The 21809-nt window shown below is 38.1% G+C and overlaps 2 protein-coding genes across 3 annotated transcripts in view; one reads left to right on the forward strand and one right to left on the reverse strand.

The window, feature by feature from the left end:
• Window positions 1–17359, forward strand: part of LOC138020111 (E3 ubiquitin-protein ligase RNF31-like) — a 44657-nt gene extending 27298 nt beyond the window's left edge. For both annotated transcript variants that reach the window (XM_068867110.1, XM_068867111.1), the window contains 12 exons: window positions 114–374; window positions 1722–1991; window positions 2831–3028; window positions 4291–4467; window positions 4850–4948; window positions 5939–6031; window positions 9174–9288; window positions 10402–10526; window positions 10956–11112; window positions 11694–11856; window positions 14313–14481; window positions 15661–17359. In XM_068867110.1, coding sequence (XP_068723211.1) covers window positions 114–374; window positions 1722–1991; window positions 2831–3028; window positions 4291–4467; window positions 4850–4948; window positions 5939–6031; window positions 9174–9288; window positions 10402–10526; window positions 10956–11112; window positions 11694–11856; window positions 14313–14481; window positions 15661–15819 — 1986 coding nt within the window. In that variant the 3' untranslated portion in view covers window positions 15820–17359. The remainder of the gene's footprint in view (window positions 1–113; window positions 375–1721; window positions 1992–2830; window positions 3029–4290; window positions 4468–4849; window positions 4949–5938; window positions 6032–9173; window positions 9289–10401; window positions 10527–10955; window positions 11113–11693; window positions 11857–14312; window positions 14482–15660) is intronic.
• Window positions 17173–21605, reverse strand: LOC138020112 (uncharacterized). The gene has a single exon (XM_068867112.1). It carries the CDS (start codon window positions 21584–21586, stop codon window positions 19220–19222), a length of 2367 nt encoding a protein of 788 aa, XP_068723213.1. The 5' UTR covers window positions 21587–21605; the 3' UTR covers window positions 17173–19219.
• Window positions 21606–21809: the final 204 nt, after the last annotated feature.

Here is a 21809-nt window from a genome sequence, read left to right on the forward strand (position 1 = left end):
CTGTGTTTGCAACAAAAACTGATTTCTGTTTGGGATCAAGGAAGGAGCGATACTGTTACAGTTGGTGTTGTTTGGATGACATTCTCTTTTCCTCTGTTTTGAATTACTTTTAGAAAGCAGAGAAGGAGGGTTTTACAGCAGAGGAGTTGAACATAGCATCTGTTCTTGCCATTGATGATCCTGAAGGCCCTGTTCATTGGCTACATACTGCTTGGTATGATTTAATTCACAAAGTAATGGTAGAGCTGGCTGTTCCAGAAAACTCACAGGAAATAGGAAATGTCAGTCCCGAAGAGGTGAGAGAAGCCTTGATTGAGTGCACAGGAGAAGTGTCACGAGCCACAGCCAAATGCGTGGAAATCCGCAAGAAAAAGGTGAGAGTGGGGTGTTCTGATCTTACACATTAGGACATCTTTGTGTCTGCTCCATTCCTCAGTTTATTAGACTAAGTAAGTTCACAGACAATATTAATATTGATGTGGGAAAGCATCAAAAAGGCCATGTTCACGTGGCCAAGTGCTATCTGAAACCTCATGATTGTTGTGGTTATATCATGTTATGCTGTTGTTGATAGTAGCCGTAAATGAATCAAACCAAAAAAAAAAAAAAAATTTGAAGGGTGTGCAGATTAAATTTTATTGCTTAATTAAACCTATTAAGTTGGGCTTTCTCATTGAATTTGATGATGTTGTGGCTTTGAATCCCTGTAGAACCTGTGTCATGATTGCCAAATCAAAGTTGTTAATTTGCACACAACAAAAACAATTATCGGTATAATTCAATTATTGTTGTTATTGTAGAACAAAAATCTTTTCAGAATGACATTGGTTTGTTGGAACATACTTGAATTCATTGTTGGCTTCAGGAATGCACAAGTTTGCCAGATGCACATCATCATCATCAATCCAATTTTGATCCGGGTTTATCCCTGTAAACAGGGGTGGCTGGATTTACCCCACTTTGTTAGCAATCTTTCTAACTCCCACTCTCCATCTTGCTCGATTCATGACGTCCTTTTTTTCTCCAAACCAACGCTCTTGCTCTCCTTCTCCACTTGCGTCTTCCACGTCTTCTTTGGTCGTCCTCGCTTCCTCTTGCCCTTCACTTCAAACTCCAACGCTTTTCTCAGAACATGCCCATCATCCCTCCTCAACACATGCTCGTACCATCTCACTCCATTTGCCTTTGCCATCTGAACCACTGTTTCCTTCAATCCCAACATCTCCATCAGGTCCTCTGTCCTCTTTTTCTCCATCAGTTTTGCACCACACATCGCTCTCACCATTGCTCTCTAAGTCCTTCTCAAAATTGCTATGATTTCATTTTCCCTCAGACACCATGTCTCAAACCCATGTAACATCGCCACTCTTACACAACTCAGATAAGCCATTCCTTTCACCTTCAGCGAGAACCTTTTTGAGTTCAGCAACTCTCCACGTGCCCTGAACTTCACCCAGCCAATTCTTGCTCTTGCTGTCACAGCTGCCTCGCAGCCGCCACTTGCATTCACCCTATCCCCCAAATAACAGAAACCTCTAACCATTTCCACCTCTTCACACAACTCCTCCACCGGTTCCACTAATCCATCAGCTTGCTTCTGCTTCAGCTTCTGCTTCAGCATTTCAGTCACCCTAAAAATGAGACCCTGAAATGTATAACTATTTTAACCTTTACATATTGAACCTAATTAATTTCATCTTGTACTTACTTTTGGATTTTAGGTGAAAGAACTACAACAGGCAGGTGTATATGCCAAAACAGACTGCATTTCTGCATTAGATAGTGCTGAAGGAGATTCAGAAAAAGCAATCCTTTCTCTTGAAAAAATGGCCATGCGCCCAATGCTTCAGCGAGTCTTAAATAGCTGCCTTCCTAATCATGCTACTCAGGATGAAGTGTTTAGGGTTTTAACAAAGCAAGTGGACACTCAAAACCAACAAGACAAAGCAAACTTTGAGGCCATAGTGAAAGATAAAGCTCAGAATTTAGATGTGAGTACCAGTATTGGAGTTAATGCTTTTTTGGATGAACTTGGTGACATGATGTATTTTTGTTAAGATTTTGATGAGTTATTCAATGTAAAAAAAAAATCAGCTTGTCATGCAGCTTTCAAGGGAGAAAGAAAATGGTTTGAACCCAGTAGTTACATACGTCGATGGAATTTGATCGTTTGGGTGAAAGTGGTCCTGAGAAGGACAGTTGAGAACTAGTGACTGATGTTTCAACAACCTGAGTGGCAGTCATCTCTTGACTCTGACTTCTGCTCAGGTTGTCAAAACGTCAGTCACTATTACCAGTAACATTCCTTCTCAGGACTACACTTACTTTCACCTAGACAATCAAATTCCAGTAAGAGATAAACTTGTCTTGTGAGATGGTGAGATGGCTTCATCCTGATACAGGCAAAGGAGGGGGATATCTATAGTAACCCATGCTAGCCATTAACATCAGGCACCCTCCAACAAACAAATTAGGTTGGAAACAAAGGAAAATAAGTGGGTCACCTAAATTCAGACACTTAAGCTGGCTTAAAATGTGCTATGAAGGTGGTTAGAGTGGAAGGGAAATTATTAATTTTATCTCTTCTTAATTTAAGCCTCTTTGAGGTAGACAGAAGTTTGTGCTCAGCTCTTACAAGAATTTTTTGAGTCAAATGTTGTCTTCCTCATTATCACTTTTCATCTTACATTAATCTTGTATTATGAATAACCTTGGAGTATTTGTATGTACACTTCTCCTTTTTGTTTCTTGCTCCAGATATTGTTGTTATAATAATGATAATTAATAATAACTAGCTTTAGAGAATTGATGTACTCAATTTTGTTTTCAGAGACGTATTCGTGCAATCTTGGCTGAGAAAAACATTCCATCATGGGGAAGAGCAGAAACAGCTATCAAGTTGATAGACATGAATTATGCTGTTGAAGACTCTGTTGAAGCTGCACGTAGTTGTGGAGATGTGCAAAGATCTCTGCGATTTCTGCAGCAGGAATGCCCATTATGCTTTGAAAAAAAACCTATGAGCCAGGTTTGAGCCAAAGAGTTGAATACATATAAACAGAAGATTCAATATAATATTATGAAGTTAAAATCAATAGGACTGCAATCCCTTTATAGAACATAGAATGCCTGAAATATCTTAGCAACCTCAGGCGGCAAACAGAAGTAAATGAAAGGCCATAAAATCTAATTCGTACATGTAGCTCATGCCAGCCTGATAATTGGTCTGTCCTTACAAATACTACACTGACAGAAAAATAAACAAAAGCTGGTGAGATATATTGAAGCCAAGACAAGGAATATAATGGTACTACATCAGTGTTCGAAATTAGCTGTGGCCCGGTTGTCCTAGACGACCAAAAAGTTTACCATGCAGCCAGTTTTTGGTAAAACAAAAAGCCTGATTGCTCAAGGAAAAAAGCAACAGACAACGCAACCAAAAATAGAAAATGAATCACATAAATAGCACCGGCTCACTTTTCAGTTTTCTATTGTCAATATCCCATAATAGTGTGACATGATGTGACGTGAAAAACCACTAAACCGCCTTAGCCAAGCATTTTCCTGTGTTTTAGAGTATCTGTGGCTTTTACAAAACATGCATTATCAGATAGGAAAATGCAAGAGTCAATATTACAAACATGTAGGCAATGGAGATTGAAAATGTCAAAACTGAGAACTAGTTCAGTTCAGTTCAGTTCAGTTCACTTTATTTAGCCACAATACATTACGAAGTACAACGTGGGGCTTATACATTTTGTAGGACCTGCATCCCCTCATTACATAAACAAATACGAAACAGAAGGAGCTTTCATGGATTGATGGACTACATAGATTGCTTTACTATAATTAAATTACCATTAAACATAACACAATGTTTTCCTTATTTTACGCTAGTAACAAGAACAAGAAATTTAAAATGCTTAATTAAATTACCATTAAACCTAACACAATGTTTTCCTTATTTTACACCAGTAGCAAGAACAAGAAGGCAAAGACATCAGAATCGCATTAATAACATGACAAAAGAGAGTTTTTAATCTTAGACTGAAAAGAATATAATTAATGAAAGAGCATTTCGAATGTCAGAACATAACACAGACTGACTGCAGCTTGTCACTTGTTGTTACACACCAGATCGCCATTCTGTGTAGGTCATCACTTTTGCTCTGTCTATGCAGACTTGTGTTCACACCATGTTCATTCCAAAATTGCAGTCTTCTCAATGACTCCCCTGCACTTCCCATGAATGATATGAAAATACAATGAACTATCATGTTTTCTTTACAGATGGTGACATTCTTGCACTGCCAGGATCGTGTTTGCCAAGACTGTGTAACTCCATACATCACCATAACAATAAAGGACAAAAATATCCTGAAACTTGTGTGCCCAGTTTGTTCCCAACCAGAAAACCTGGATGATGAAGTAGTGGCAACAGAGTACTTTAACAACTTTGATATCCTGGTAATAGGCAGTTCATTTATTAATGTTTTGATGAAGAAGTGGTCACTTCACACCCTTCCTCGCAATTCAAATTTGATATAGTTTGTGGGATTGTAAAACACACTGCTTGAACCCTTCTCCATTATCCAAAGATCCAAAATTGAGCACTTAGGACCAGAATCTTCCGGCTAGTCATCAGCAAGCAACTAACTTTCAGCCTCTCATCCATTTTTTTTAACCTGCTGTCAAATGAGATTTACGTTTTGTAGTTGCCAACTGGCTAAGCATTTTAGAAAAATAACTTCGGACTCTGCATCTTTCAATTATTACTGGTTCCTGTTTCTTTGTCACTGAGGTACAGGAGATTGAAGGTTGTTTTACCTTTTATGTTTTGGCATTGCAGATTCGTGGTCTAGTTGACCAAGAAACTCATGACTTGTTTCAGAGAAAACTTCGTGATAGAACCCTTATGAAGGAGCCTAATTTCAGATGGTGCTCACATGTAAGTCAAGTTTGATAATGAAGATAATTAAGGATTTCAAAGTTGTTAATTTAAACACTCAGATATTTTGTTCATATTTGTCAGAATTCATCAGTATTGTAGAGTGGTCATTAATGAGTGTATAGTAGTCCTGCATGTAGAAGAGAGTTATAATGACAGGAGGTCCAGTCTGTCATTCATACAGGGAAGGAGTACATGTAGGAAGTTATCCAGCCAAATGAATGTTACGGCTATATTGATCCAGCTAAGCTGGTTTCTGGTCAATTGATCACTTGTTATTGACTTGCAGCTTGGAGATTCCAGTAGCATGTTGTACCAACCCTCATAATTTAATATAATTAATTTTACTACAATAAGGGAAAGTACACTGATCTTTTAATTTGTAACTCTCTCCTTGGATTCACAATGTGAAAAAGAATTTGCATGATCTCCACTGATCAGTTCACATAGCCAATGAAGTTTGAAAGATTCAAACCTACTTTCACAATCAGGAATGCTGGAGTGTCTTGGCATTGATTGTTCTGAACAATAGCGATACAGTATTAAAACGGTTTCAAGTATAAATACACTGTATGCTACATTTTAAATCAGATGCATTATAGTACAGCAGCTGGTCCAAGTTATTGTTATTAATATGCACAGTGAATTGGATAACTCTCGAAATTTCCTTATTTATAATTTTAAAGTGCAAGCAAATTCTTAATTGAAAAGAGTTTTTCTTTTCTTGAAATTGAGGACTCAAACCCAGGGTGTGGCTTCTTCGCCAGTGTTTGCGGTTAATCACGGTGATCAAACGTATTAACGTAATTATTCCTAAGTAAGTTTTTTTATTCTGCAGTCAGTGAATTAGATAGTGCATGCCCCATTGTGAGATTATTTCATGATGTTTTCATTACAGATTAGGCTGGTTTGAATCTTATAGAGGTTAAAGACTAATTCATTTTTGAATCTTTACAGTAAATAGAATTTTATGCTATTTTTTCTAATTAGTGTTCATCAGGATTTATAAATGAACAGCCTGGCCAGTTAAAGATGATGTGTCCACACTGTAGACAGTACACCTGTTTCAAGTGCAAACGACAGGTAAGAACTTTACAAGGCAGCATTGAAAATGTTTATAATCTTGAGAGTTGTCATTGGGTCACAAGGGTGGCATTACAGGTGGTGCCCCACCAACTTTCAACTTTGGGACAACTAAAAATTGCGCAGACTGAGATATACTTTAGTGTGGCAAACTAAGATTGGACCAGATGATCATACACTGTATGAGGCAATTTAATGTATTAGAATTCGTAAAAGAAATGTTCTGTGATTTTATAAATAAATCAAAATCCTTCAATCTTTGAATTTCACCTGAGACAATGCAACGTGAAAACTGGATAGTATTTCCTTGCATGACCTGGACAGAAGTAGATTGATGAAAGGGCCGGCATTGGTTTGTGCCAGGGGAAAGTCAGAGTTTAAAATGATGCCGGCAAAAAAGGAAAGAGTTCAGAGTCACGGAGTCGGAGAGAAAGTATTAAAGTAAGACTATTTTAAAAAAATAAAATCGCTTTGGAAAATTCATTGTTCCTTGGAGCTTTCTCACTACATGTATTTTACTAGTAAAATACTAAACCCAGAAAGATTGAAGAAAATAAAAGGGAATCAAGAAACATTGGCTTTGAGGCTGACATGAAGTTTGCTTCAACTTCTTTTTCACAGCAAGTCTAAGTGTGTACTCTGAGCATCTGACAGCTTTCCATGACAAAAGTTCATGGAAGTTAGCCCCTATCCAGCAGGGTTAGTATCTGGTTGGGATACCTCAATATATATGACTTAATGTCAGAAACACAGGACAGAAAATTATATTTTAACGCTCAAAAATGCGAACTAAGCAAGGTACAGATTTTTAATAGCTTGATTTATGCAAAACAAATATTGATGCGAAAGTAAATTGACATTGATACACAGTTTTCAGGAAGAGCATAAGGACATTCTTAGGAACTGTCGATCGAGAATAAATATTTTGCCATTAGGAACTGAAGTTGTTTGTGACATAAAAACAACATAAATTTTGTACCATGAATATACCAGTATTGATAGCGAAACAATGGCTTTGATAGCTTTTTGATTTCGTGAAATACCTCCTTCGTTCGATGCCACCTGACCTGCCTTGTGTTTTTGCATTTAAGCACCTGGCATTTCAAATAGCGCTGATAAACAGTATTTAAGCCTAAGCACCCATTTTAAAATGGTTAGCTTTCAATAACTGCGTGCTTATGTCATTCAAGATTAAGGTTAGAACCTGTAGTAATCATTCTAAGAAGACTCCTGTATGAGTAGCAAACATACATGTAGGTCGGTGTTCAAGTCCCGTACAAATAGCCACTGCCTATAAAGTTCAACAAGAAATGTGCGAATTCAACACAAAGATCACAATCGTTTAACTCTTGAGGTTGGCCATTGTTTCTGCAAAGTCAAAAATTCACTCTCCTAGACGAGATTATTTATCACCAGGTAATTCCATCGTTTTGGAAATAGAAACTGCTTTGTTATTCATCAGTGTCACAAATGCTTGCCGATTTTGGGGCTCATTTGTTGAAATTCAAGCACTCTTTCAATGAAACTGTTTATTTTCGTGATTTATGCATGCACTGCGGGCCTATTTGCCACCTCGCTTTCACTCTTACACTCACTCACTCACTCACTCACTCACTCACTCACTCACTCTTACAACCTGATGACATTGTGTGTAGAGTACTTACAAAGTCCACTACCACAGAAATTAATACCTTTGTTGATGGCTGTCTTATGTCCTCGTTCTGATATCTTTTTCTGTGACACTTGCACTGGGTACTTGTATTCTTTATCTATTACATATCTTTGATACCGGTAGTACAGGTGTAAATGAGATGGTGTTTTCTCTTTACTGGCAAACATTTTAGTACTAGTGTAGATATTTTCATTGATGGAGTGTGATTAGTGGGGAGAGTGCAATCCTGTCATTTAGAAAGACTTTAATGCTTTGGTGCACAATAAAAGACAATACACACAACATGGGCGTAAGCGAGGGGCAGGGAATGTACTGGCAAGGCACGGATAATATCCACCGCCGGTATGGACCACTGGATGAGGGGCCTCAGCAACTAGCCGAGGGGGTGCCTCATGCCTGTATTGCAAGGCGGGCATAGTTGCTGGCATAATGTCGTGGGGCCAAGTTAACCCAGTCCAGCAGAGTAACAATATGCCCCCTCCCTAACGGGGCTTCAGCACAGGGCTGAAGGGGTGCCGCAGGCAGCAATTCCCCACCCATATTTTATTAAGGAGAATTATTAAATAGGTTACAGAAACTCATAACGAAAAAATAATAATAATAAAATACAAGAGAACCAGAAAGCAAAACGGGGGGCAGGGAGGGATTAAATTGCTGAACAGAAAAGACAGACCTAGTTGAGCTTTGGAAATGTCAAACTGAGAAGGCTCGCATGGCGGGATGAATGAAAGCGCTAAATAAGGTAGTCACATGATGGGAAGTCACGCTCTCCTCCCAGGCGCTGCCCAGTATTTGCTTACCAGCATTAACATCTATTTTATTCTAAAATATCATTTTCAGGGCTCAAAATTAATGAAAAAATCCAGTTGCAATTTTGCAACAAGATGCAAAAATTTAGGCACAATTTCACAAATTTTAGTTGCAAAATCGTCACGTTGCATATGGGCCCACAATACTTGGGTGTAAAGAAACCACTGAAAATGGCAAATGATCGACAGAATGGAGTTGTGCACATTACATTGCAGCTAAATTACACTACAATAATATTATGTTACCTTGAGATTGAAAGAAAATTCTAGAAAAATTATATATATTCTAGCAAAAGTAGCAGCAAAGTGGATAACCGTTTCGTTTCAAAAGAGCAAAGGTGAAAACAAGTCAAAAATTTGTGACTTCTCCAGATCTTTTCGTCCCAAAGATAACAAATTTAGTCGCAAGTGCGACTGTATTGGTCACAATTTCGAGCCCTGCTTTTGTTGGTGACAGCAATCCTCGGACCACAATTAAAACACTGGTTATTAACCTACACAATGAACTTCAGGGTTGAAGCCATCTTCATTCCCACAATATTAATTTTTAATTCATAATAATATCAGGAAAAATTTAAAATATGTCGTTTCAATTTTGATCCATGCAGCTTTAAGGCTTTTGTGTTTCAACCTTGTTTTTTGTCAAACTGTTTATAAACAGTGGGAAGATCAACATGAGGGTATTTCTTGTGAACAATTTGAAGCTTGGAAGACAGCAAATGATCCAGAGTTCCAAGCCGCTGGCCTTGCAGCGCATCTTAAGATGAATGGAATTGGTAAGTACCGGTACCAGTATTTCCCTTTCCTTAGCAGTTTCTCATGAGCTGTTACTTTTTTATAACGATACACCGATGCGCTAACTCAGTGTTGTTCCCAATTCAAATATCTTTGTCTGTTGCATTTGCATGATAATTAATGTAGCATTCACATTTAAATGATATGGAAATACTTGAAACAAAACGTTTTATTCCCAAAGGATTTGAATTGGGTACAGCATTGAGTTTGTCAAATCTGTCTATTGCAACACTTTTTTAAAGTTAGACTAGAGCATTGAAAATAAGGGCCTCTGAGTTGGATTTCTCACATGATTGACATGTATGACTGGCCACTGAGATTTTCATCACAATACCTGAAGCATTTACTAAAACTGTGTTTATATGACTGGGAAGATGTATTTTCAGTATACCTAATAATTATCTGAGTTAAACATTTTTTTTCATTGAGGACCTACATAATAATATACTCATTTAAAGATGTTAGCATAACTTACCCTTCTAAGCGTTTAAGGTAGCACTTAATCCATAACTTTAAAACAAATTTCACATAAAATTTTATTATTTAAAATAATAATTCTACTCTAAGTATTTATGTATAAAATTCATATTATATTATATTATATTATATTATATTATATTATACAGTAACTATAATAGTAGAAATGATGCCATACCAGCTTGCAAACACTTTTATCAACCAGACCATGATTTTAATAGGGATGCTGTTTTTTGCAGTTATTGAAAATCAAAATATGGTAACTTGCAAAAGATGAAAAAAGAGCTAAGATTGGAGTGAAGGGAGGAACTTTGGATCCTCCAAATAAAAACAATCCGACCTTAATGTCTTAACCATGACTTGAACCACCCCCAAGGGACTAGACAAGACCTAGATGCCCTTATTTCAATTGTATCAACCTTTTACCGGTATATATCATTCTGTACTTCCACACAAAGTGGACTATAGGTAGTTTTTTTAGGCACATGTAGATCAAGCAATAACATCATGCACAGATGATGATGATGATTATTATTATCATTATTATTATTATTATTATTATTATGATTATTATTATTATTATTATTACCTCACTATGAACTTGTTTCTTTCATTAGTGTGTCCAGGCTGCAAGTACCGTTATGACCTTTCAAAGGGAGGTTGTATGCACTTTAAATGTGCCATGTGCCCACATGAGTTTTGCAGTGGTTGCTACAATCCATTCATCAAAACTGACCATCAGGTATAAGTACTCTTATTTTGCTTTTATGTTGTACTTTCAGATATATAGCTTGCAATCACCGGGTCATAAATATTACAGAGCATTTAACTGTACTGGATGCACATTATGAAAATACCACAATATTCAATAGAAACAGAAAACAATGCTTATGCAAAATTTGGGTGGACAAACAAAGAGTATTATGGTATTTTCTGACTTGGCTAATATAGCACCAGTAAAGGTCAATATTAACCCTCATCTCGTGTGTGCCTGCTTGAGCCTTGTTATTGATTGTAGAGCAAGCAAGAGTCAATCGTATGTTATTCCATGGGACAGAAGAATTCACCATTCCTTTTACAACTCAATAAAATTGAACTTAACTGCATTTGAAATAATGGAAAACTGTACTGTTTTTTTTTTCTCTCATACACCATTAATTTTTCTTTTCAGAACTGTCATATATCTGAACAGTGCAAGGTGAAAGGATTACATGCACACCATCCCAGAGACTGCTACTTTTACTTACGAGACGGTAGTCCAGAGGAATTGCAGAGGCTGTTAGATGACAATAATGTGGCTTACAACGAAGAGCCACCTGACGGTCAAGGTAGTAATAGTTTTGTGTTCAGATTTATCAACATCAACCAATTTGAAACTGGAGAGTAAATAATTGAAAACACCAGAAATCAAAAGAAATCCACCTAATCAAATATTTTTCTCATGCTGGGTTGCCAAGATGCCTACTACCGCTTGCACTAAGGCGGCAAAAGACAAAAACTACATACGCTAAGTGCCCATGTCTCAAAGCCAGACATGCACCACGACCCAGGCTCCCCAGCATGAGAAATCTGTTTCCCGCTTCTTTCATGCTTCAGCCAGCGGGAAACTCTTTATTATTGATGAGTTAGGTACACTGTAGGCATTTTCAAGAGAAGTTTCTGTTTGCCAAACTTGAGGCATGGGATTTGTTGTCAAAATACAGATACAATTCACACCCCAATAATGTCAAGGTGATGGGTGCACTAACAGAATTTAATTTTAGTGTAAATGTAAATGTTTAGTGGTAAATGTTTGATATTATGTCACAGTTCCACCTGTGTTTTTTAGAGTAGCTGAAAATTGATTATAACAAGTGACATACATGCTCTGTAGTTTTAATCTAGGATTCTTGACATCATAAAATTCTAGGCAATACCTCTTCTGATGAGGAAGAGCCTCTAGGAGCTGGAGCAGCAGCAGCTCCAGCTCCTTTGCACTGCAATGTAAGCGAGCAGAAAGAGAGTGAAAATGGTGGCCTGATGGATGCTGAGTGTGGTGCTGAGGTTATTGCAGGACATGCTGGGCTTTGTCGGTGAGCACAATTAATTTAGCAGTAGTTTTTAGTCTTTAGTTCTAAAGTGACATGGGATTGCACGGTCAGAGCAGGCAATACAAGATTAATTTATTCATCTTCTTGGTTGACATGATTGAAACAAGGAGTTACATTATTAGAGACCTTACGCAACAGGACGGCTGATGGGCTGGACGACAAACTATTCTTGTTTGACTCGCATGACAGCTAATTACGCATGCATTTTGATGCTATTTCCGGTCTACATGTGCTGTCCTTCTGACGTTGAGGACGTGAAAACAAAGGGGTTTGACGTTGGCAGGAAAACGTTGGTGTTTCTTCCTTTATTTTTTTTATAAATCATAATTTTCCTTTTCGAACAAGTAAAATGTGAAAATTGTTGTACAGGGTATCTCTAAATGTTCTTTAATACAAAAACATTTTTGCTTCTGTAAAAAGTTAGTTTTTATGGCCTGTCTGTAAGGATGGTGCCTACTAATTCAAATGTATTATTTTTTGCGCACTTTACTAAAAATTGGGGGTACTGGTAACCACACATTTTTGGAAGATAACAACAATATTTGTAAAAAGCTTTAAAGTACAAAGCAATGTATGGCATTCTTTTCCAAATTGAAGCTTATTTATCTCTGAAAAATGCATGGTTAGCCCCAATTTTCATTTGAAAACCAAGAGCAATTGCAAAGTTCTGATTTCTCCGCATAGTTTTGAACCGCGCAAAAATATCCCGCTGATAGGAAATCCAAGTAACTCAAGCTGCGCAGAATGTATGTGCAATAACAATAGTAATGGTAATGGTAATGAATTTATATAGCACATTTTCTATTAACATATTCAAATGCGCTTCACAAGCAAATGATCTATGTGTGAGATCGAACATCAGCATATACAGGCGCCGCTGGCAGCCGCTATCGGTCCATTAGCGATCTCACCCAGCACATGGATGAATGAAATGAGGCCTGACCACAACACCAGGGGCTCCATGCCCTACTCTTTACGAATAGTGTGTGGGTTCTTTTACGTCCCACAGGATTATGAACATTGAAGGGTTGTGAGACAGGGCCTACTGTTTATAGTAGGCACCATCCTTAAGACCCCTACATGGTCAAACAAGGCTCCTTTTGTTTTGTTTATAGCAGAGTTATTTTCATTGAAATCTAAACTACTTACAGGGTCTTTGTTCAAACTAATTCATGTTATCATTTGCAAGAACAATGTGAAGTGTTTTGATGTAAAAAAAGTCAAACTTAATTAAAAGGGGAAAAGAAACCTTTTTTACTTCAACTGCTTCTCTGTTGTTTTGATTGTTTCATCGACAAGAAAAAAATTTGCATCGCTCTGTGTAAACTTCACCCCTAAACCGGCCATACTTAGTATTTTACTCTGTCTAATGCCAAACAATTTTACTCGTCAATGGGGAACCCCTAGGAGTCAATTGGTTACTATCAAAATCACTAGAGTGGTAAATCTGCCATTAGAATCTTGAAATGCGGGCTGCAGACACATGGTTGGTATAAAGTGTGTTCGCAGTCATGGCATTCAACAAGAAACCATTTTTGGGATCACAAGACAATTTGTTGAAGATCACGTATTTAGCATCAAACCGCTTCAGATTCAAATTTCCAACAGCGGTTTTACCACTCTACTGGTTTTGATAGTAAAGGTTTTCCCCTTGATGTAGCGTTGTGTTGCGTAAGGTTTGTTTACGTACAGGACTGCAACGTCACAGTTCGCATGCTCGTCCTAGTCCTCATGCGACCACAAGTCACTGTCCTTCCTCCACCCATCCTGTTGCGTAAGGTCTCTAATAATAAAACGAGTCTACTCATCTTAACCTTTGTTCGAACTCACTGGAGCATGACTAATGATTGAAGATAGCAAAATGCATGCATACTTCAACGCAGAATTCCCTTAGGACCCATTGAATATGGTTATTTACAATAACAGAAGAGAATAAAATAGATAGCAAATAAAAAGTAAAAAATAAATAACAAGCATGAGCCATTCAATCTTGTGTAATATGTTTGAAGTTCATATTGTCTTTACTAATTCTACACTCGGAGAGTTATTATACTGACTAGAGCTTTGTGGCAGACATTTACCTCATGTCCTGGATCTTTCACCTTCTCACAGCAAAGGGAAGATGAAAGACCCAAGAAAAAGATATATCCATAAGGAAAAAAGTGACCCAAGATCAATATTACTGCAAGGGACTGTGTTTTCACATATTATCACAGTGCTCCGTATACATCCAGTTTCACACACATTCATTCCATGGATAGACTGTTCAACCCTGTCTTATACTGTAGATTTTACTCTTGACTAATGCCAGACAATTTTAATAAATTGTCAGTGGGGGTTGGTTTGGGGTTAAAATCGCCAACTTGCACAAAATAAGTGCCCTCTCTGATCATAACAAACTGTGTCATTTTAAACTGGTTGCTGTTTTTGCTTTTTAGAAAACATTACGTGGAGTATCTTATAGTATTAGTTAATGACAATTTGTTGGACCCAGCCGACATCATGTCGTCCAATGATCTCAACCGTGTGTTAGAGCGTGGCTTTGTGCCTCCTCCAGTCAAAACAAACCGAATGACTGATGAGCAGTATAGACAGCTACTTTTGCAAGTGAGTGTAGAACCCATTCTTAATGAGATTAGTTTTCATCACCTCAGATTAAAGTATTTCCATGGGGAGAGGGGGGAAGCTGTATATTTGAGAGATGACAGTGTGGGGTGTGCCACCTAAAATATAAAACTCTCAACCACTGACCTCAACAATTAGCAGTACAAGTGTACAAACTGAGAAAAATCAGTTTTGAGCACCCTTGAGAAAACTTCCCTCACATCATTGTTGATCAGGGGCAGTGCAATGCTGTCCTTTGCTATTGAAGCTTTCTAAAGCCACATCGCACACTGGGAGGGGAGAGGGGGAAGTCTATGAAAAAAACCTTTGTTGAGCTCCAGAACACAGAAACTTTCTATCCATGAGTTGGATTTCCTGACGAGTTTTTTCCCCGAGATTGTAGTGCAATGGCTCAACTCCCATTTGTGTCATGTCTCCCATGTGGGAGTCAGGGTGGTTTAGTGGTCATCAACTGTGCCTCCCACCTCTGTGACCCAGGTTCAACTCTGGCCTCGGGTCGTATGTTGGTTGAGTTTCAGTCGATCTCAATCTGACTCCGAGGGTTTTTCTCCGGGTACTCCAGTTTTCCTCCCTCCTCAAAATCGACTCCCGGTCTATTCCATCAGGCTGTGGTGCTGTGCTCCGAGGTCATACATGGGTCATGTTCAGGGGCCGAGCGCCTAGCCGGCAGCACAGCTCCTTCGGCCCGACCTCGTTTAGCTGTGTCCTTAGTAATTCAGTCTCTGACTGCGGGAAAGGGCGATTAGCAGATCACATATTATTATTATTATTATTATTATTATTATTATTATTATTATTATTATTATAGCAAACTGATAGAGCATCCAAGCTGGAAATTGGTAATCATGGGAGATCTTCAACTCTTTTTGAAGCCTGACCTTAAACATTTGAGAAAAAACATTCAAGCTTTCTGCAAAACCCTAACTGAAGGCTGGGTTTTAAGGTTTGAACTCTCACCACTGGGCTGATATGCAGTATTCTCGCAATAAAAGTGTTTCCTATTAAGGCTAGAACATCCTGAGGAAACTGTTGTCTTGCGCAAATTCTACCCCTGAAGCGAGCTTCTTGCCAAGACCCAGATGAGACAAAAACATCACCCAACCTAGTTGTTGTCAGTCCTAAGAAAAATTACAAATCTCTTTTTTTTTCTCACTTTGTTAGACGGTCAAGGAGAAATTGCCCTTACCAGCTAAATCCCCAAGGAAAAGAATACTTGATGATGAAGATGACATTCAAGTTGTACAAAACATTCCTGATGATGATGATAGTGATGAAGATGTTGACTTGCCTTATGGCAGTGACAGTGACGCTGAATTCTAAATGGGCTATCATGATAACAGGAATTCATGTTCAGTGATCACATGAATGCTTTTGAATGAAGCACGGAAGTAACATTTTAGACAGAAGCAAGTCCTCATTTGCCCAGCTAGGCCAGGACGGAACCACTGATTTGGGATATGGCCGCTTTGGACCATAAAGCCATACCCCAACCCATGTGTCTTGAGAAACACCCCACAGCTGGGAGGGAGAAGGGATGGGAAGTGTTACTAAATACCTATACACTTCATACCATCAATCAAAATTGGGTTACTATACCTTCGTAGGCTAAGCCTGTCTTTAGTCCTGTATACCAGGTGGATTTATTCTGCTGGTATAGTACAAACTGTCTCTTTAAGATCATGTTCGGCCCTATATCCAAAGGCCAGGCACAATCAGCCTTTAATATGTTTTAGGACAATAGATGCTTGAGACAAAGACATCGTAAATGTGACAAGTGACGTTTTTGCTGATTGGTATTTTGTGGAATAAATTGTAGCCAACAACTACAAAACGGTTCTAGAGTGAAATGTTGCAAGTTGTACTCAAAGAAAGAGTGCTAAGTACTGTAAGTAAACCGGTAATAGTTTGTTTTGTGTTGTTTTCAATCATTTCCTTTCAGTTTTTTCATATGACTTACTGCCTTGGATACTTCATTGAGAAACATAACCAAAACTGCCAGTGAAAAAGATCATTTACTTTGTTCATAAATTCATCCCTTTATTTTGCTGGTTCATGGAAAAAGAAGCAATTCACTACATGCACAATCCCATAATACACCTCATTTATCCCCCAAAAATATTACATGAGGATGTCCCAAGGGAAATCGAAAACAATGCGTTTGCTAATGTTTGGGGAATAAAAGAGGTGTACTATGGGATTTGTGCAAGTAGTGAATTGTCAAACAGACAAAATTAATGTCTTGGTTAACTGATCATTGAAACACAGATAACTGCCACATCAATAACAGAGGTTTTGTTTTACACATAGGAATTTCAGGCTTTGTTCATTTTTGAGATTATTAAGTAAAGCTTTAGGAATATTAACATTTGTTACAGAGAACTGCAGCCTGACAAAAAAAGGGAGGGAATAGTCCTCTTTGATTTTCATAAAGTGCTCAGTGATACTTGCTTGAAGAAGCCACAAGAATTAAGTGTTGTGTCGTGTCGTCTTCTCTCTGTGAAGGCTTATGTTTATTCAAATGTAAGTTTTGGTGCAGTATACAATAATTGCCGTTCTTTGGGTGTACGTGGTACATAAGAACTGGTCAATTCATTCTGATGCCATTTAGGTTGCGTGGTCCTCTAGCAATAAGCATGGTTACTTGTTATGAAGTTGTAGTGATTTTAGACAAAATACAAGGCTAATGCTGTTTATTTAAGTTCAATACATTCATCATTTTGACTGTTCTTGCTTGGCTGTTTTGTATGCTAAGCCTTGCAGGTAGTTGATTATGGCCACATGTAACTACTCTCAATAATTAAACATTGGAAGGTAAAGTGTAAAATTGTATTTGTGGAATAAAGTTGCAAAACAATCATAATATTAATTTTTTTGTTCTGTTAGGGAAATGAGATGCAATTTCTTGCATTTGAAAAACTTATCTTTTAAAATCCCACTGAAAGTATCTATCACTTGCAACAAAAAAATTATAAGTACTTTAGGCATTACAAAAAGTGTTCCTTACTCTGAGCTATGGCACATTACAGTCTCTTGGTTGGATCCATCTCATCCTATCGTGGAGATACTTTAATTACTAGACCCACAATGCTCATACCAAAGGGTTCTACACTACAATCTGAAGGATAGATCTCTCAATTTGCAACATTTGCAATATAATTGAAAGTGTTAGCAGTACCCTGTCTCCTTGACTGCCCACTGCCTTCTTACGTAGTTGTGAATTCTTTTTGGTTTTTTTATATGGGAACACATTTTCCGCATTGCACTGAGAAACAAGTCTCAAGGACATAGTCTTAAGATGATATTGACAAATCATTGTCCATCACATAATTGTAATAATGTAAATTATGTAAAAATAGCAATAATTGATATGTACATTATATAAAAATTTGTTTGCATGAACAGGATCACTTGTGTCAATGTTGTTTTGCAAAGAATTGAAAAGAAAGGGACCAACCATTTGAATGGAATCCAAAGCCATTATTGGTCAATTTCAGTGCTCAGTGCTCAGAGCTCTCGCTTGTTAGCTCAGTTGATAGAGCAGAGAAGTGCAATACTGCACAGTTATGCGTATGAATCCTGCTGAAGCTGTTTTTTTTTTTTTTTTTTTTTTTTTTTTTTAAGGCTTGCTTGCAATCGCTTAAGTTGCTTACCTAACTGCAATGATCTTTGTTACATTTGTACATCCATCTCATGTCCATTCTGCAGTTCGAATACTGCATTTACTCATTAAACACCACCCTCAATTAAACGCCGCAGATGGAAGGAAAAATACCAATAAACACCACACCCAATCAGAAGACTGCGGTGTTTATTCGAGGATTACACATTTATTTCTCTGAACGTTGATCACAAGCCAAACAATTACGATTATATTCAGGAAAAATGCGAGACATTGGAACTTTTAACATGTGTCTGTTTCAAATAATATTCACAAATGATCCACCGTAATAAAATTATTGTTGTCAGTTATTTGAGAAATATGAGTTTGAAATAAATGCAGCCCTCGAATAAACGCCTCCCTTAAATAAACGCTGCATTGGACACACTCAAAATTTAATAAACACTGCTGCATTCAATCAAGCAAATACATTACCAGTACCCGAAAACCATATAAACTCTTAATACTCAGAAAAATATGCAAACAAAGTGATTTCCACCTCACCTGTTTCCAAATAGTAGGTCCATGGCACCATTTTCCAGTTGTCCCAAATCTGATAAAATCTTTTAAGAGTTTAAATGGTTTGGGGGGATGCAGCCTCAAAATTAGAGACGTTTGTATGGACTTTTAACTACCGGTATGCTTTAAAGTCCGTAACTTGGTCTCTGTTCAACCTAAAAGCATCAAACTTGGACAGATGGCCAATCTCAATGTTATCTTTCATGTGATGATGTCAATTTATCGATTGGTTCAAATTTGGAACACGGCCCAGTTCCCCTGAGCAGTTCAGGAATGGCCTATATGAATACTCTAAAATCTTTGCATGTACTATACATGTACATGTAGGTTTCAATCTACACTCTACAAACTACCAAGAGTGATATAGTGAGAAATTTTAGAGCTGTCTGTGTACATGTGACGCACAATTCATGCATCTTTAAGGTTTCCCTTGACTTACAACATCATACAGCTCCTTTTAGATCTGCTTCATCAAAACCAGAGTTTTTTTTTTTTTTAACTAACCAACAGAAGACTTCCTCAAGTTGCTGCCATACTTGTAATTCACTGTCCACACTTTTGTTTATGCCCAGCTTTCCAATCTTGCACTTGGCATTTGCGACAACAATAGTACGCATTTTTGCAGCTACCACATCGTTTGAATTCACCAGCTTTTTCCTCCTTTTTTCCACAGGTTGGGCAGGTATGTAGATCAGACTTCGATGTATCTTTCTTTTGTTGAACCTCAACAAATCCTTGGCACAAGCTAATGATAACCAAAGGATAGACGTTCTGGCAAACTCTCTTACACATTAAGGCTAATCGCGGACATGAAGAAAACTTTTCTTTTTCAATTGAGTTCAAAGTGGTATTGATGTATTCAAAATTGAAAGCTACCATGCAACCAACATTGTCCCCATCTTGGTCCTGACACATTTCTTCATTCATGACAATATTGCCAGTGGAATCACACTTGTAGAAAGGCACTGGGTTGTTCTCACTAGACAAAATGTTGACAAAAGTGTTGTAGAACTTTTTAGCATCTTTACAAGAACATAAACCATCTGTGCAACAATCTGGAATAAAAAGCTCAGACATGTTCTCTGCTTTGTTTGCTTTTTTCTCATCATCTGAAGTGTGATCATCCCTTCTTGTTGATTTTTTCAAAACAAGACCTTGGCCTTCGAGATTTCTCTGTTGACGACTATATATCTTTCTCATCTTTTCAAAGGTTTCATCACAAGTCTTGAGTAACACCTTGGAGTCTGTTGTCAAGATCTTTTGTCTCTTGGCCTCGGGAAGTCGAGTCCACTTGCCTTGGAACTCAGATGCAAAAGAAGGAATCATTGTCTTTGATAAAAGGTCAAAAGCAACATCTTTCTCGCTTTCTCCCCCAGCAAGTTTTTCTTCTTTGGTATCATTTGCTATCTTTTGGATATCATAAACAAGGAGGCCAAGCCTTACACGAAAAAAATCACATATAGTGATGATCTGATTTTCTTTAAGCTTACTTTCACAGTGCTTGAGTAAGGCATCCCTTAAAATTGATTCACATGAACGTGAAAACATAGGCAAATCCAGTTCTCCTTTGCCTTTATTTGATAGAAGTTTAACGATAGCTGGAATGGTTTGTGCTTCTGTAGCTTCTTTCATTTGCCTTGTTGGCTTGATTCTCCAGTAGAACTGATTAAATGAATGTGCCAGAAATACATGAAGAGCTTCTTTGAAGCAATGTGTTGCTGAGGTTTCAAAGTCATGATTACAACCAAACTTTGAAATAGCAAACAGCAACTTAGCCATATTATCACGAACGTCTTCAGAACCAAATTCAGCATTGCCATCCCTATCAACACATGTGCGCCCATACGGTTCCCTAATAGAGTCTAGATTTCTTACATACACAGGACCAGAGCAAACATCACACTTGTTTACACGTAATGTTCTGGCATCAGGCTTTGGACATCCATCAAAGAAGCTGTCATTTGACAGGTCGTTATGTGTCGTATTAAAAATGACATCAATAGCAGGATTTTTTATGTCCAGAGGGTTCCCCATTTTCCGGTTGTCCTCAAGCCTGTTCCAACAATGAACCATAACAGCAGCCTTTTCTAGATTCCCTTTCCATATGTACCATAAGGCTTGCTGTTTGACCATGCCACCGAATCTCTCGTAATTCTCTGGAGTGCTAAATTTCATTGCAGCTAATTTCTTCCAGTTGTCAGCATCTTCGTAAGCTTTAAGTGCCCATCCTAAATGTTGTAACATTCCCGTTGGATCATTATCAAAATCAGTGGACGAACTGGAAGGCCAGTTTGGTGGGGCGGGAGGAAACGGACACTCGTGGAATTCAATTTCAACTTCATCAATAGACCACAAATTCAAGTCCTCTGACAAACTGTCACGAGCTTTCGTAATATCGCGACCTGAAAGACTTCTTAACTTTATACGAAAGCAATCCTCTGGAGAGGAATACCGACTATAATGTGCCACTCGCCTGAAATAATCAAAGGCGTTTTCTGTTTCACTATCTGGAAAACGAAATCCTTTCTTCATCGATTTTACATACAGAGGGAGCAAAAATAGTGCCGCTACATCTTCCACTGGTCCAATAGCCATCCCTATACGTTTTTCTTCAAGCGAGGCAATCTGTGTTTGTAGGAAGCGAACAGCTTCGTTTTCTTCAAGATTTACTTGACTAAAGCCGTCTCGAAACTCACCTCCAACGTATCCCAAGATGGAAGCAAAGTCGAACGTTGAAGGTTTGCTATTTTCGCTGGATCTCTTAAAAAGCGCGTTAATAGGTACATCTCCTCTGGCATCTATATTAGCCACACATGCTAGGCCATGTTTGGACTTTAACAGTGAAGCTAAAGAAAATCCCCCAAGTGTCTTGTTTTTAGACCGATCCTTCTTCACTCTTGACGCCGCCATGGCTGTAGACCATAAGTGTGCCTACGGTGGATAGTAAATATGGGTATACATGACGGTTAAAGGATAACGTATGAATCTTATTTGCATATTTTCGGGGACGCGGGTAGTACTTGGTGTAAGACCTAACTAGTATGTCCCCAGTTACACCCATGCACTACCTATGACCCTGCAGTATGACCCTGCAGTAGCTGTAGTACCTGTAGTACATGTAGTTGCGGTAGTA

The sequence above is a fragment of the Montipora capricornis genome, chromosome 10, assembly GCF_036669925.1.
Source record: "Montipora capricornis isolate CH-2021 chromosome 10, ASM3666992v2, whole genome shotgun sequence".
Taxonomy (NCBI): Eukaryota; Metazoa; Cnidaria; class Anthozoa; order Scleractinia; family Acroporidae; genus Montipora; species Montipora capricornis.